Source organism: Sinohyriopsis cumingii, chromosome 13, assembly GCF_028554795.1.
Source record: "Sinohyriopsis cumingii isolate HCF-2022 chromosome 13, ASM2855479v2, whole genome shotgun sequence".
In the NCBI taxonomy this organism is placed as follows: domain Eukaryota; kingdom Metazoa; phylum Mollusca; class Bivalvia; order Unionida; family Unionidae; genus Sinohyriopsis; species Sinohyriopsis cumingii.
The window spans coordinates 17,709,984-17,726,464 of NC_142973.1; the positions used below are offsets into that span (position 1 = coordinate 17,709,984).

At 36.1% G+C, this 16,481-nt stretch overlaps 1 protein-coding gene across 2 annotated transcripts in view; it reads right to left on the reverse strand.

The window, feature by feature from the left end:
* Positions 1 to 2,053: 2,053 nt before the first annotated feature.
* The window catches only part of LOC149784998 (uncharacterized), a 36,150-nt gene continuing 21,722 nt past the window's right edge, over positions 2,054 to 16,481 (reverse strand). For both annotated transcript variants that reach the window (XM_089978694.1, XM_089978695.1), the window contains exons 4-5: positions 14,433 to 14,499; positions 2,054 to 7,447 (exon numbers count right to left, since the gene is read on the reverse strand). In XM_089978694.1, the coding sequence (XP_089834820.1) occupies positions 6,283 to 7,447; positions 14,433 to 14,499 (1,232 nt within the window). In that variant the 3' untranslated portion in view covers positions 2,054 to 6,282. The remainder of the gene's footprint in view (positions 7,448 to 14,432; positions 14,500 to 16,481) is intronic.

The following is a 16,481-nucleotide window of genomic DNA, read 5'->3' on the forward strand; positions in this document are numbered from 1 at the left end:
AATACTTTGCAAAGCAAGCTAAACTGCTGATTTTTTGGTGGTTTCTTTAGGGGTTTTATAAGTTTTTTTTATGGAGATTATGCCCTGAAGAGCACGCCTACCAAGTTTGACTGAAACTGACCAAGCAGGTTTTGAGGGAATAAAAATTAAAATAGCAATGTGGATCGATGATGCAGGGTCATACCACAAGTGCAATTAACCTGACTGACATGTCATCTAAAAAAATTGTATGACTAATACAAGTTATGAGATCCAGAAGTTTTCATTTCAAACAATTAGTCAATCCTGTTTTAAGTTCAGTCTGTGGAATCATTTACTGTTGTGTTCAGATATAATTTGAGAGGAATCCTTTATTTAAATTATTCACTCAAATTACAAAGTGTTCATTACTTTTCAGACTAAAACACTGCTTTGGGATTATTATGAATTCATTCAAAGACATTCTGGATTATATCATTGTGATACATCAAGACTATTGGTACATCAGCACATTCAATATTGGAATTCAATCAGAACATTCTAATCTTTTGGACTTTTGATAGAATATTAGGGAGTATTCATGATTTAATTCTTATTGGGTATTATTTAGGTTTTAATTCACAATACTTTAAGTTCCTCTTAAATTTTCACATTGTGACTTAACGAGATATATTATTTGTTAATTTTAATAAATTTGTTGGCTTCACGTCTTTATGTTGCTTAGTATAAGACCATAGTCATAACACTGTATCCAATACACAACTGCACAGATTTTGTGCTGCAAAAAGCAACTGGCAGGAACATAATGCCATGTATGGCTGATTACCATCTGAATAATAAAAATACAATGAGCACATATGGACCTTCTAATCTTTCTGCACAAAAGCAAGATCATATATATGTGCAAAAGAAGAAAAAACATTCAAGACATACAAAGTGTCATCTCAGGATTTTCTACTGTTATGTGTATTTATCTATCCACTATTTTCAGATTTTGCTTTTTTTATTCTTTCTTTTATTTATTTCTTCATCTATTCATAATATCTACAAATCTTGTTATATGCATAAAAACCTATCTCCAAAACACACATAACAGTAATATGTTACTTTTCAGTATTTTAAAAAGCTTTATTTATCCAAAATTGACAGAGATGGACTTGGGCATCAGGTAAAGCAATATGTCCTCTCCCTAGCAATAAACACATGAAAATAAATGCATGTGACCTGTACCAATTAGAAAAATGGTCCATCAAGCCATCAACTCTACAAAAGAAATTTGCTACTTAACCCAACACACTATAAAGTATGCTATTTCCTTAGATCTTTCTGATTGCAGTTTTTAACAACCTTGCTATCTTGTAGCAATTTTAAAAAAAAAGTGTAAATCATGAAATTCATATGAACTTAAGATGTCAGAAAACAGTACAAAGTTCTATAAGTCCAGTCAGAAAGCAGTACAACCCAGTTCTAAAAGTCCTATCATTTATACTATTTATTAACAGAGCATCTAAGTGTAAAAATTGGGAAATTTAAAGAAATCTAAGTAAAACCTTGTAAAAATACAGTATGTTATGGGAATGTGATTGAACTGTGTATTAATAATTCTAGAAGGTGCAAAGAATATAGGAAATCTGTGTAATTTGTTTGGAATCATATGGTTAAAAGTTATGTTGTGTTGGAGAACATAATCAGAAAATAATTACGTACTATTTTGACTTTGGTATTAAAAAAATAAATAAATACAGTTGCTGAAAGAATGAAAGACCTTTACTTGTATCAGTTGCTTGAATAAACATCTGCATTTCAAGATCGGATCGAAGTTTCAATTTATAGGGTAGGTGCATCCCTTTATTTATATCTTGCTTGAGTACTCAGTGCCAAAGATGCAAGATCTTGAAGGATTATTACGAACTGCTGTATGATGATTTAATTTTACAAATAGTTTTCATAAACCATGAAATATCTCAATGTCTGGATCACACTACACAGAAGTAATGAAAGGAACAAAGACTGCATGTTCATCTTTCGTTTCATGAGGTCATTTTGTGGATTAAGTACAAAATTAACACATATAGTTATCATATGATTAATCTGGTGTATTTGATGTTTTGCTTGTTGGGAATCATTCAACATTTCATTATTAAAAAATAATAAAGAGGATGAATATCATCATTACTGACACATGGAATAAACATTATTACTGATACATGGAATAAATATCATTACTGACACATGGAATAAATATCATTACTGACACATGGAATAAACATTATTACTGCCACATGCAATAAACACCATTACTGACACATAGAATAAACATTATTACTGATACATGGAATAAACATCATTACTGACACATGGAATAAACATCATTACTAACACATGGAATAAACATCATTACTGACACATAGAATAAACATTATTACTGACACATGGAATAAACATCATTACTAACACATGGAATAAACATCATTACTGACACATGGAATAAATATCATTAGTGACACATGGAATAAACATTATTACTGCCACATGCAATAAACACCATTACTGACACATAGAATAAACATTATTACTGATACATGGAATAAACATCATTACTGACACATGGAATAAACATCATTACTGACACATGGAATAAACATCATTATTGACACATGGAATAAACATCATTACTATCACATGGAATAAACATCATTACTGACACATAGAATAAACATTATTACTGACACAGGGAATAAACATCATTACTGACACATGGAATAAACATCATTAGTGACACATGGAATAAATATCATTACTGACACATGGAAAAAACATAATTAAATAATTTTCCATCAAGATGAACAGCAAGTGGAAGTCTGACTGCTGACATTCAAAGGCACCTGTAATGGGAATGTAGGTCTCTGATATCATGACAGCCAACAAAAGTGTTCACCATATTCAACTAATATAACAATTAATAATTGTATTGCTACTTTTTTTTACTTATCACATTATTGAAACGAACAACACAAAAAAGCACACGACTGGATGTCTTTAAACAAGTACATGTATTTAACTAAATCTAAAATATTGTATAAAAATATTATGTTTCAATACTGTCTGTCTTGCAAAGGTAAAAATTATAGGAATTTCTGTCAAGTGAAGCTTGAATATCTTGAAATAATCACCAAAAATAACTTTATAAAATAAAGCCTGATAATGAGTATAAATTATTTTATTTGCCTCAGACTATTAAAACTATTTAAATGGCTACCATGATAGCATGTGCCCTTAAGCATCTGTGATGGATAGAAAATCATTGCTTTAATTTTTCCTCTTTCACTAAAATGTAGATTTCCTAAACAAATTATGTTATGCAAAAACAACTCAAGTGTCTTTTTCAATTCTCAAGCTTTCCTAATTGGACTGTTTAAGATTACTTGTATCATATTATATACCGGTACTCTATACTTTTTTATACTGTATGTACTGTATTCTATAAGTCTGATAATAGACACATTGTTAAGCAAAATCATGAAAGAGAAACGATAATGTGTTGTATATACCTCACACTATCTTTAAATATCCAAGTACTATGAACATTCTTGTTAGTTTTATCCTTCTGTGAACTTCTATACTAGAAAAAGTTTGTAAAATTTTCAAAATCATAAAACCCACCATACTACCCTCTCATTACCATGCAACTTGAAATGTCTTCTTGGGGACTGTAAATCAATCTGCTACTGATTAAAAACAAAGGTTCTAGCAGATCAATGAAAATATGGTGGATGGGGTGGCAGCTGAGCACAAAACCAATATTGAGATATTTATTATATTTAATAATTTTAATAGTTTTCTTAATGTGAATTGCTTTATTTGTGATTGAGGGACTCGCTAACATGCATTAAGTTTCTTGTGAAATTGAACAAACTATGAACTATAATGAGTAAAAAAATAATAAGTGAATCAAATAAAGATTTAAAAGTATTGAAAACACATGCCTCTAATAGCAAATCCTAAACTTTAACTTGATAAACATTCTCTATCAATTAGTGGAGACAAGCAAATTTTACCATGCCATGTAACTAATGTTTTTTTTTTCTTGTTTCTAAAAACAGAAAAATTTCAATTTTTGTTTTTTAATATCAAAATTCTTTATTCTGAGAAAATGGTGATATTTGTTCATAGTTTTTGCTGAAATTGCAGATATGAACACATAGTAGTAACTTTTTTTCTACACATAGGATCATTCCAAAATTTTAATTTTGCTCTAATATACCTCATTTTTGGTGAAACCTTGACAACAATAAACAAGGCTTGTTCAAAGAATCGCATATTCCCATGTATATTATCAAAAATCTTTCAAGTGTACTATTCAAAATTTGAAATGACTACATGTTGCAACTGCAAGATACAGAGCACATGTTCACAAATGACAGAAACACCATTACATACAATCGATGAGTATAGATTGACCTGTGCAATTGCCTTAATCCTGCAAATAAAATATTGATTTACTTCTTATTTATTTTCTATATTCAGCCATATAAGTGACAGTTACGCATACCAAGTCTTTACCTTGGTAGTACTGGGTATCTGTCATGAATGGCATCAGTAAGTATCATCATAAAGGTTTTGTGTCAAAGGTGTCATCATGTAGTACAGGGTTAAATTAAAAAACAGATGAAGCCTTTCAGTAAAAGACTTAATATCCTGATGTGACCAGATGGAGCAGCAATAACGATTTTCAAGATGGCTGGCCACTGTGGCAGCAATAATAGATGCCAGAGCACCTGCATTTTTACTTATGACTAACTATACCCTGGAATGAATGTGAGTGTCAAGTCTCATGATGATCCATCAAGAAATTTAGGATAAAAGACAGACAACAGAACATCCCATAAACTATTTTGGTGCAGGAATAGTAGAGTTAACAATCCAACATCTTCGCAATATCTGCCTTTTTACCAAGTCTGATTAAGATTGGGTCAGAATACACATTCAAGTGGCAGGAAATGCAAACAATCAGATGTGAGATCACCTCATTAACATGAGTGGATCTTGTTTTCAAAATGTTCCAAGATCTCAATGATATAAACAAATATTCCAAGCTGAATCAAAATTGGGCCTCAATGGCTTCCATGGTAACACACTAAGCAAGATTAATGTGCAAGGATCTCACACACCTGTCTAAGATCCAGATGATTTTATCCCATATTTCAAGGTAACCCAAATCTGATTAGAAATATGGTTTCCAAAGCGGCAACCACCTGAGCTAATCAAATGCAAGATTGCATTATTAGTATGCATGGATCTCTCTAACTATAGAACTCAGATAGTTATGATATAAGGATATGTACATCAAGTTTGATCAAAATCAGATTAGAAACCTGGCCTCCAGAGCGATAACAAGCTTAGCCAATCACGTGGTAAATTACAGCATTAATATCTGCTATCTCACCTGGGATTTTAAAGATTTAAGCATACATACATAAAGATGGATCAAAACTGGATCAGAAATATGACTCCAAAGTGGTAACAAGGTTAGTTAATCAGATGCAAGACCATTCATTAATCTCAATTATATTGGAACTCATCTGAGATTATGATGATATCAACCCATATTCCAAGTGAGGTTCAAATTGTTTCAGAAATATGGACTCCAGAGATTTTTTAATGGATGAATTATGATTAATATAGACTGAAAATGAGAGTATGCATTACTTATTCCAGAGTTTTACAATTTTGTGATGTTTTGACATTTACGCTGTTTGTTTGATAAAACTGAATGTACTGCTGATTCAGCTTCTGAGCCTAACAAATGCCTGGCTTTCTTATCAGGGTAAAGTCCACTCTCTTTAAAAGCCTAACAAATGCTTGGCTTTCTTATCAGGGTAAAGTCCACTCTCCTTAAAAGCCTAACAAATGCTTGGCTTTCTTATCAGGGTAAAGTCCACTCTCTTTAAAAGCCTAACAAATGCTTGGCTTTCTTATTAGGGTAAAGTCCACTCTCTTTGAAAGCCTAACAAATGCTTAGCTTTCTTATCAGGGTAAAGTCCACTCAGCCTAATAAATGCTTGGCTTTCTTATCAGGGTAAAGTCCACTCTCTTTAAAAGCCTAACAGATGCTTGGCTTTCTTATCAAGGTAAAGTCCACTCTCTTTAAAAGCCTAACAAATGCTTGGCTTTCTTATCAGGGTAAAGTCCACTCTCTTTAAAAGCCTAACAAATACTTGGCTTTCTTATCAGGGTAAAGTTCACTCTGTTTAAAAGCCATACAAATGCTTGGCTTTCTTATCAGGGTAAAGTCCACTCTCTTTAAAATCCTAACAAATGCTTGGTTTTCTTATCAGGATAAAGTCCACTCTCTTTAAAAGCTTCAATTATGTTTGATTTCGTCATCTGAAGATCCCAGAATTTCTTGAACACCTGTGCAAAATTGACTTTTGTAACTTTTTCTCCCTGGTTTTGTTCTCCAAATTTTCTGACCACTTTTGACCAAGAAGACTTAAGTGGAGAAAACAGGCACAAATCTAGTGGTTGCTGAATCAGAATGGAAAATATTTTTATACAATATAGAATAATTCCTTCCCGTTTGCAAAGTTCATAAATTTTCAAAGGGATTGGGGTATTACATCCATCAACAAACAACAGTATTGGAAGCTTAACTCTGTCATTCTTGACCTTTGGGATAAATGTATCCTGTAGCCATGTAGAGAAAATTTTACTATCCAACCATCCATCTTCTGTGCTTCCCATTTTGGCTTCTTGGAACCCTAAAAGTGGGTCATAGAGAAAAAGGACACCAGGATAGACTATCAGTGGTGGAAGAAAATGACCTGTTCCATTCACACATCCTACCACTGTAACCTGAGTTTCACGAGTACTGGGGTTCAAAAAAAGATTTTTGGGGTCTTTCACTTTGAATATGTCCCCTGATTCTGGGTTTATAGCAAATCCTCGTTGGGTGATGGTAAACCTGCGAGCTGGATCACTTAAAAGCTCTGCTTTCTCCTCTACTTCAATGCTTTTCAAGAATTCTATAAATTTTGATGACCATATTTCAACCCTTTCACTTTTACTCAATTTTCCTTCTTGGGGTGAAGCTAAATCTTTCCTACCAATTTCTTTGTCATGTCTCCTGTAAAATTTCCAACACCAATCATGTCCTGGAATATTGTTTTTAAATTTTGTCTGTCTTCCTGCTGCATCCAAAACTTCCTTGATGGACTCTTGCATTACTGAAACCGGAATGGAATAGCCAATTTTTGTGGAATGAATACACCATTCTACTAGTCTCCTCTCGTCTTCCAGGGTAAAAATGGAAAAATGCATTTCTCCTGTTACAAATGTATCACACACTGTACTGTATGGAGCATCGTGCTTTGCTTTTCTCATTCTCATGATTTTATTCCTTGTCTTATTAATGGCTGTTTCTAATATTGGTTGTGTGTGTGTCCCACTATATGCTGCTTTTTTCCTTCTGTAAAGACAAATAAAAATTACACAGTTAACAGCTACTTTATTGTTGTAAATCTGTATTGAATTGTGGTGAAAATGTATATTCTAATATTTCATGTATTAATTTTCAACTGACCAAGTAAATTTTCTAAACAGCAATCAGAAGAATGGTCAATCCCCCAGACTGACTATTATAAAAAAAGAAGTAAAATTAACATAATCTTGTAATTTCATGTCCAAAGACCTTGACCTTTGATCTATCCAGATTCAATAGGCAAATGCTTTACCACAAGTATAATGAAATTATGAATTTGATAAAAACAAATTGGGTGCAGGAAACTTGATGAAAGTGGATTTATAGCTGGAACTGAAAATGAATTGGGGGGTTGGGGGAGGTAAAACTAATTTTAATTATGTAAGGCTTACATGTCACTATTGCCTTGCTTACCTTTTAGGAACATAATTATGCTCATCCAAAACAGAAAATTAAATCCTTCCATCAAATGAAATGCTCCAAAACATTTTAACCAGAAAGAACACATATGCAGTCTGACCCCCAGGTTATAGGCCCACGTACAGTAGCCATCTTCCTTTACCTGGACCAAGACTACCTGGGAATTCAGAGCAGGGTGGGAGGAGGGAATCTTGCAATAATTACAGGTACGTATTACATCATTAAAATTAGTTTTATTCCACCCCAACCCCAATAAACTTTATTTCAATAGCAGTAATACAGTGCATGTCACTTCTACCTTCCTGAACTGACCAGTGTGACAGAAGGCTGATGGCCTCAAATAAACTGGTTTAATAATTATATACTCATCCTAACAGTAGGTGTGTCCAATACTGTAAGCTGGCAATAGATAGGACCACTTTTTGTACTGCAACTATTGTGCCCAAAAGAAAAATATGCCTTCACTCTGGTACAACAAAGGTCAAGGGCAGAAAAAGGAGAAAATAGTATGTAACCACAAATAATGGTTCTCATAAGATCCTCCAGTGTAGAATGATTTATACAGGCACATGATGCAGTAGTTCATGGGCTAAAATTCTGATGAAGGAAAGGTCCCTCTCTGTAAGGGGCTGATAAGCTCTCCTGATAGTGAGGACAATGCAACTACAAATGGTGGATGAAATATCAGCAGAGCCCTTAACTGAGATTGGGGCTCATAAAGGGAGGTGCAGCTACCAAAGACAGCTGGTTCTTATCCAGAAAACTCAGGTTCACAAAGGAAAGAAACAGATTTGTAATTACCACTAAACCATAAATAATTCTTTTGTATAGACAGACATGAGGGCCCATTCTTTCTCCTTGCAAACAACAAGGAAAGCAAGAAGATAGTTTAAAGGGTAAGTTCGCGAAAAAGCTGCCCCAATAATTTATATGGGGGAGTTGATAAAGCCCATAAAACACAACATGGGATATTCAACCTTAGTTTCAGTGAGCATAATACAGGTCTCTGCAGTGCATAATACTTGATAGGATCGAAGAGATGGGAATCAGTGGCACGACCCTTGTAGTACATGTCAGACAGGTCTGCCCTATAGTCCTTAATTGTAGAGACCAAGCATTCCCTCTCTTCAAACAGGAAGAGATGAAAGACCACCTCTGCAGTTAGAAAGGGCCAGTTTGGATCAATGCACTTTCTATTGCACCATTCCCATAAGATTTTCCACTCTGTGTCATTGACTTTTTACACAGACCAACTCTTAAACTGGATGATGCATCTGGCAACGTTGCTCAGAAACTTATCCTGGCCAATTGATCTCTTGAGATAAGTCATTTGTGAAGGTGGGGAATCCATGGGTTGCTGTGAAGAAGAGACTTGCTGTGCTATAACATCAGGTCCCTCCTTTCTGGTAATTCCTGTGTAGGTCTACCAACAGGTCAAGTAGATCAAATAAATGAACCATGATCACAGGAGCCATTAGAATGAGCTTAGCAGCCCGAGTCCTGACTTTATGGACCACCTGCGGAATCATTCTCAAGGCTGGGAAGGAGTAAGCGAACAGACAAACACACCCTAGTCTGAAGGCATCAAATATCCAAGTCCTCTGATATACAGTAATGAGAAGACACAAAAGGAGAGCTTGTTGTTCAATCACATAGCAAAAAAAGTCCACTAAGGGTCTGAACAGGGACTTCGCTACAGATGCTGCAGGGACTATGTGAGTTCTGTCTTGCCTGTTATTGACAGATGGTCAGTCAGATTATTTTTCTTGGCCATAATATGGCAAATCTATATGGTAATCCCCTCTGAGGATGCACAGTGAGCAAAGAGAACAAGCATGTGTACCTGCTTTTCTCATGAGGTATGCTACCACCATGTTGGAGGAAACCTTCACACAATGACTCCTTATTTGGTGTATGCATCCCTACAGGGCTATGAATACTGCACTCATGTTTCCAAACTGTTTGCATGAAGGGCATCTGTTCCCCTGGACCACATTACCTTAATCACTACCCTTCAGACAGCACCCCAAGTCAAATTTGATGTATCAATATACAGACTGGAGTGGAGTTCAGACATGCAATGGGACTCAATAAAAAACCCATTTCAATTTGGTCCAGTAACACAAGTGCTGATCGAAACCTGGTCCCAGAGAAATCCAAGTTGACAGGGATCTCTGTGATCTCCAGTTTACCAAATGGAGAAACTGGAGAGGACACAAGCATACATGCCAACACCTAGAGAGGTATAAGCATAACTTTTGCTAATACAGGTGGCAAAAAAGCATAATCTGAGCATAAAAAGTGTAATCTGTACATTACTAGTACTAATATTAGTACCCCTAATTCATTGAAACTACGATATCATTGTTAATATATTACATGCCATACTTACAGTACATTGTATAAAAAATGTGCATCTATTTTTTGCTACTAACCTGGATTTGCAGGTCAAAACACTTGGCAAAAATAGACAAAATCCATATGGATTAGAACCAGAATACAAACACAAAATATAATGAAAAATTATATTCAGCACTCACTTTAACTAGTCTACAAGACTAACTTTGCTGAATATTCATGAAGTCACAAGTTCTGCAATGATATGTTTATTTGTCATTTTTCTTTTCTGAAGTTTAAAAAGACCAATTTGCTCTAAGAATTTTCATAAAGTCAAACCATGGAAGCAAATTTCACATAATATCTAGTGCCCATGTTCATTTTAAATGAACAGACTGGTCCGCTAACTAAATCAATTAAAAACATAATCAATCTGTGAAGCAACGTTTCAAGTTAAACAAACCCGTCTATTTTCTTCAAAATGGGTAATGTAGTTGCTGTAAATAGAAAATTAGGAAAGTAAATGTGTAGATCTGTGATGGGTAAATTAACTCTTAAATTATTCTTACAGTGAAGTCTTACATTTTATAATATTCTAAACAAAATTTGAAAAGTGCAATTAAAGAGATGGTAATATAAATGACAAACACAACTTTTTATTGTTTTATTCTTATTTATTTTTTAATGTGCCAGAAAAGCATAATCCATATACAGGTGAGTGTAATGTGTAATTCCCTGAAGAAAAGCAGTTTGGGCAGATGTTGCAGATTCTTTGAGGCTTTTGTGTGCAAGAACCAGTCATAAAATACTGGAGAATGGGAATCTCTAGAGCTCTAAGGTCAGCCTCAACTACTTCCATTACTCTTGTAAAAGCCCGGGAAGCAGAGGCTAGGCTTCATAGCTGGACTTGAAATTTGAAAACCTTCCAACCAGAGGTATTTCCTGTGAGGAGGAAAAATTGTGATGTGAATATCCTGAAGGTCAATGAAGATCGCCCAGTTGCCATGCCTTATAGTATTCCTGGCTCAGGTGGTAGTCTCCATTTTGAATGGTTCTTCCTGAAGAAACATGTTAAAGCAGGAAAGACTGATGATAAGTAAAAACTTTTCGCCTTTCTAGATACCAGCAAAATCTGGATATAGAAGGCTTGATACTGGTCTGTTTCTACCCTCTCTACTGCATACTTGCGCATCTTCCCTTATTCAAACCAGTTTTGACTAGTGAAAAGAGAAAGAGGTCCTTTAAAGAGGAGGCTGCTTGCAAACTCACCCCCTGGGTTTTTTCCAGCCAGCTCATCTAGCTATAGATGAGCAAGAGGGAGACTTAAATTTAAGTTTCTTCCTGGACTGAGGCTGCATGCCTTTAAATAACTTGTTAAGGGACAATCAAGACAAACACTTCCTAGCCAGTTTTGATAGGCTTGGAACAGATGCAAGGGACTGGTGTTGTTGGTCCCTCAGATCTTGGGATGTCATTGGCAGAATTATACCTCCAAAAAGCATCCTTGACTCTAAGGGAGCAACCATAGGATGGTTCTAGCTGTGATCCAGTAAGACCTTTGAAGCGTTCAGGGCAACATCACTGTGGAGGTGGATCTGCCCATCCGATAGCACCATGGACATAGACCAGGCATGCCTGGAGGTTTTGGCAACCTGCTTCATAGATTCCTTATCCAGAAGACTGAAAATGACTGCCAAAAGGAGACTGGCATACAAGGCTATGGTGATAAGTGATCTAACCTGAGGTTCCAATGCCTCCAGCATCTTCATCCAAGTGTGTGTGCGTTGGGTGGTGGGGAATTAATGAACCAGGTAGATTAGTGCCCTCTGTAGCTGGCTGTCAAGACCAGAGGTCTCAGTGTGTGTGTGGTGTAGGGGCAGGGTGGGTATGTGTGTGTGTAAACACCACAACCCATAGTGTCTTGCAAACTTCTGGCCATTCAAAACTTTAGAGAGAGCTCCCTAACCAAAGCTAAATGGGGGAATTAAAGTATATCAGGGTATGAAGCAGCCCCTAAAAGTATCACCAACCAGAGAAAATTTTCTTGTCCTCTGAACCTTCAAGGCCAAGGACACAAATCTGGAGTAATTTTCCTTTACCACCTTATTAAAAGATCAGATCTCTTCCTTCTCTGTTGCCTGAGCTGACAGATGGGAGGAGATAAGGGACATAAAGGGAGGAGGAACTGTCAGCCTGTTCCTTGTTGAACTCACTGGAATCAACCAGACCACCAGGACATTATCACCCTGTGCCCCACCCTTAAGGGAAGTTGTACCTTCCATCTCAATGTCTCTCTGCTTTGTTGAATAGGGGACCTGCTCCACAACTCATCATATAAAATTCCAGTTGAACAAGAATGCTTTTTGCTCTTCCTTCATCATTGGGGAGAAGGCCACCACTACCTCATTCCTCTTCAACTCCACACAAGCAGATTATGTAGGCTGTTCTTGTTGTTGCATGGTTTAATGCCCATTTTTAGCACAAGATAGGCTATGTATGGCGGCCAGTATAACTGGTGGATGAAGAACCCTGCAAAACCCCAGGAAGAACCACTGACCCACAAGAAGCTACTGGCAGGCTTTCTCACATACTAATATTAGCCAAGGATTATGTAGGTCCATCAGTACATCCATGAGGCCAAGGCACAGGCACCCATATTGCTATAAATAAGAAAGATTTACTTCCATGGAATGGTGCACCATATCCCATATGTTTTAAGAAGGAACATAAGAAAAAGAGGAAATGTTGATCTGATCTTCTTCTATTATTAGACACATATAAACCTACACCTTGTCCAAGATTGATCAGCAGCAGTGTCCCTGTCCCCATACCAATAACGGGTTCATGACTAGTGCCCAGTACCTAAACACCAGTGACTCAGAACACAGTGCCCAGTCACCAGACAATGACCAGCAACAGGTCAATGACTTTACTCAGATGAAGATAACTTCCTCAGAACTTATACAGCATGATCACTTCTCTCCTCTATACGGGTGGCATGATCAGCTCATTGCCTTCAGTGGGCTAAGGGCTTGGCTAGAATGCTGCTCCACCAGGGGGAGGGTGGGCCAACACATTTTCAACCAAAATGTTTATTTCCTAAGGAAAGACCGTTCATCAAACCCTAATCAGTACTGACTGCATTTGAGTTGTGCATTTCCACACTCTGCAACATTATTATTCCTGCAAAAGAAAATTTCCTGAAAATGGATTATCAATGCAAAATAGGTAATGATGGTAAAGAATGGTGTGAGACCTCTGAAACAAGTTTAATGATTGGTGTAAAACCTCTTAAGAGTTTCTCATATATTTACAATATCATATTGCTCAATGAACTAATAACAAAACATATAAATATGTTCAGATGATGTCACAAAAATTATGTGAAAAAAGACCACACTTATCTTTAAAATTCTGGAAACATTTTAAATAAGATGAATGTCAGTATGAACAGCTATTACTGATTCTAAAACTGCTGTTTAATTATAATATGAAGAGACTATATTATGGCAGTGTATTATTATTGTTTTGTTTTCAATTCCCTTAAAATGCATGGAATTTATGCCGATGGAAAATCCTAGTGCTTTAAAATTGATCAAAATTGTCTGATGTCTGTGTCCTTGTTCTGTAAAACACTAGTCCCTCCCTCCCCTCTCTCTCTCTCTCTCTCAGACACACGGGGCCCCGAGTGGCCGAGTGGTCTAAAGCGCTCTTCATTATGGATCACTGCCATCTCACCTCTGTCTGCGGCAGATTGAGTCTAAGATTCAGCCAATGTGGGTATGTGAGCTTGCCAGTAGCTTCTCATGGGTCGGTGGTTCTTTCTGGGGTTTTCCCGGGTTCTTCCTCCACCATTAATACTGGCCGCCATATATAGCCTATCGTGTGCTGAAAAATGGCATTAAACCCCCCACAACAACAACAACTCTCAGACACACAAATGAAGAGGCCTAACACAATTGAGAGCACCAATATGACAATATTATACATCACAGGTATGGTACTGTCTATTATACAGGTAGCAAACTCTGTCAGAATAACTGAGGAATAAAGGACTGATTTCTACTTTACCAGTGAATCCAGCAGTGCTCAGATTTTACTGATGTAATAAACTAAATGAACCCTGATGACTCAGTGCACATTGAACCATAGCCCAGTTTTTCCCTTAAATTCCAACAGATGCTAGCTTTAATAGGTGAAAACATCTGTTGCTTACTTTGGTGTTGCTGTAGTATCTTCTGTTGACATATGTTCAGTGAATCTCATTATGGTGCTTCCATGTTCTGGAAAAAAGAAACAAGATAATCGACAGTCCCTAAATGTAATTATTTTTCATAAGCCACTATTCAACAGTCCCTAATTGGAAAGATTTTCCATAAACCATTATTCAACAGTCCTTAATTGGAACGATTTTCCATAAACCATTATTCAACAGTCCCTAATTGGAACGATTTTCCATAAACCATTATTCAACAGTCCCTAATTGGAATGATTTTCCATAAACCTTTATTCAACAGTCCCTAAATGGAATGGTTTTCCATAAACCATTATTCAACAGTGTCCCTAACTGGAATGATTTTCGATAAACCATTATTAAACAGTCCCTAACTGGAATGATTTTCCCATAGCCATTATTCAACAGTCCCTAACTGGAATGATTTTCCCTAAGCCATTATTCAACCATCTATGCTGTTTCTGACCTATGGCTCTGCATAGCAATAATTTCCTACCCAATCTAGGTCGCAATATTTTCCATGTGACTAATTTTACAATACATTCACACATCACAACAGAACCCACCTGACTTGTTCAAGACACAACATAGATATACATAACACTGGTGATATCATTTCTTCCCCAATATTCCATCTTAAAATCCACTTTACATAAAGCACACAATGCTTCCCATCTGCACAGACTTAAATTCTGATTACGAAGCATTGTTGAATTTCTTGTAATAATTTTTAGCAACTGTTGTTTTAGCTTAGGTTGAAAGCACATGCTTTTTGTTTTTGATTTGTTTAAAAATTCATTTGAAAAGCTAATTTGCAGATGAGTCAGTGCAGCATGTTATAAAGTGTTTTGGACAATGACTGTAAAATAGTTTCTGTCTAATGTGATTTTATGATGCTGAGAATTTAATCCAGACATGTAATAAAATACATGTAATAAAGTACTTTTTCATTTTCATCTCTATCCTTTTGCGAGTGAGGAGCTCACAAGTTTATGCAAGGGACTCTCAAAAATACTTCTGATTTCCATGAGTGAAGAGTCCAGGACTCCTCATCCCAAAAAACATTTGAGAGCCATGAATCCTAATGACAAGCAGTCTATTGTTGAATGGTATTTGCATGGGTCATTTATGTGCTAATATTATCATCCCAAAGAAAACATGCCTTCATTTTGGTAAGCTAACAAGCAAATGCAGAAGGAGGAGAAGGTCATACAAGTTTACCATGATGCAGCTTTTATTACATCCTCCAGATATGAATGAATTAGCTGGGCCTAAGTACAAATAGTTAAAACCACATAGGCTTTAAGTTTCCTGGATAAAAAATCCCTCTTGGTAAGGGACTGATAAGTTTCTTTGACAATTATGGTAATCCATCCAAAATGCCGCAAGCCAAAATATCAGATGAGCCCCTTAAAGGGGAGGAAAAGACATTTCCAACCTTTCCTTGCCCCTTAAGAAACTGGCAAATAAAAATCAAACACCAAACTGTTCATAAAAGTTAATCTTGATCATCTGCAGACTAGAAACAAAAGAGATGGTGATTTCAGCTGGGAGTGGAGCAACCAATGGAAGCTGGATTTTTGCTGAAAAATTCTGCTTGGCAACAAGAGAAACTAACTCATACTTTCCACCGAACAACAAACAACCTGTTGCTATGGGTAGAGCATGAATCTCACTCCTTCATTTTGTGGACACTAAGGAGAGCAAGAAAACAGTCTTGAGTGTGAGATTCTCGAAAGAAACTTCACTCAGAAGTTTCTAGCAGGGGGTTAAAGTTAGAGACCATGAGAGAAAGACAGATTCCATCTAAGCATTAATGAACGAGATGCCAGTCTTGTCAGCTTGAAATACTTGATCAGATCAGCCATGTTAGAGTCTGGGCCTTTCGAAAATTTGAAAGTATTGGATAGAACTGTTAAATAATCCTTGATAGAGGAAATGGAGCATTGACGTTTCAAAAAGGAAGAGAAGAAATTCAGCCACTGTACTCAGCGAGAGGCAACTAGTATTAACATGTTTCCTACTGGACTA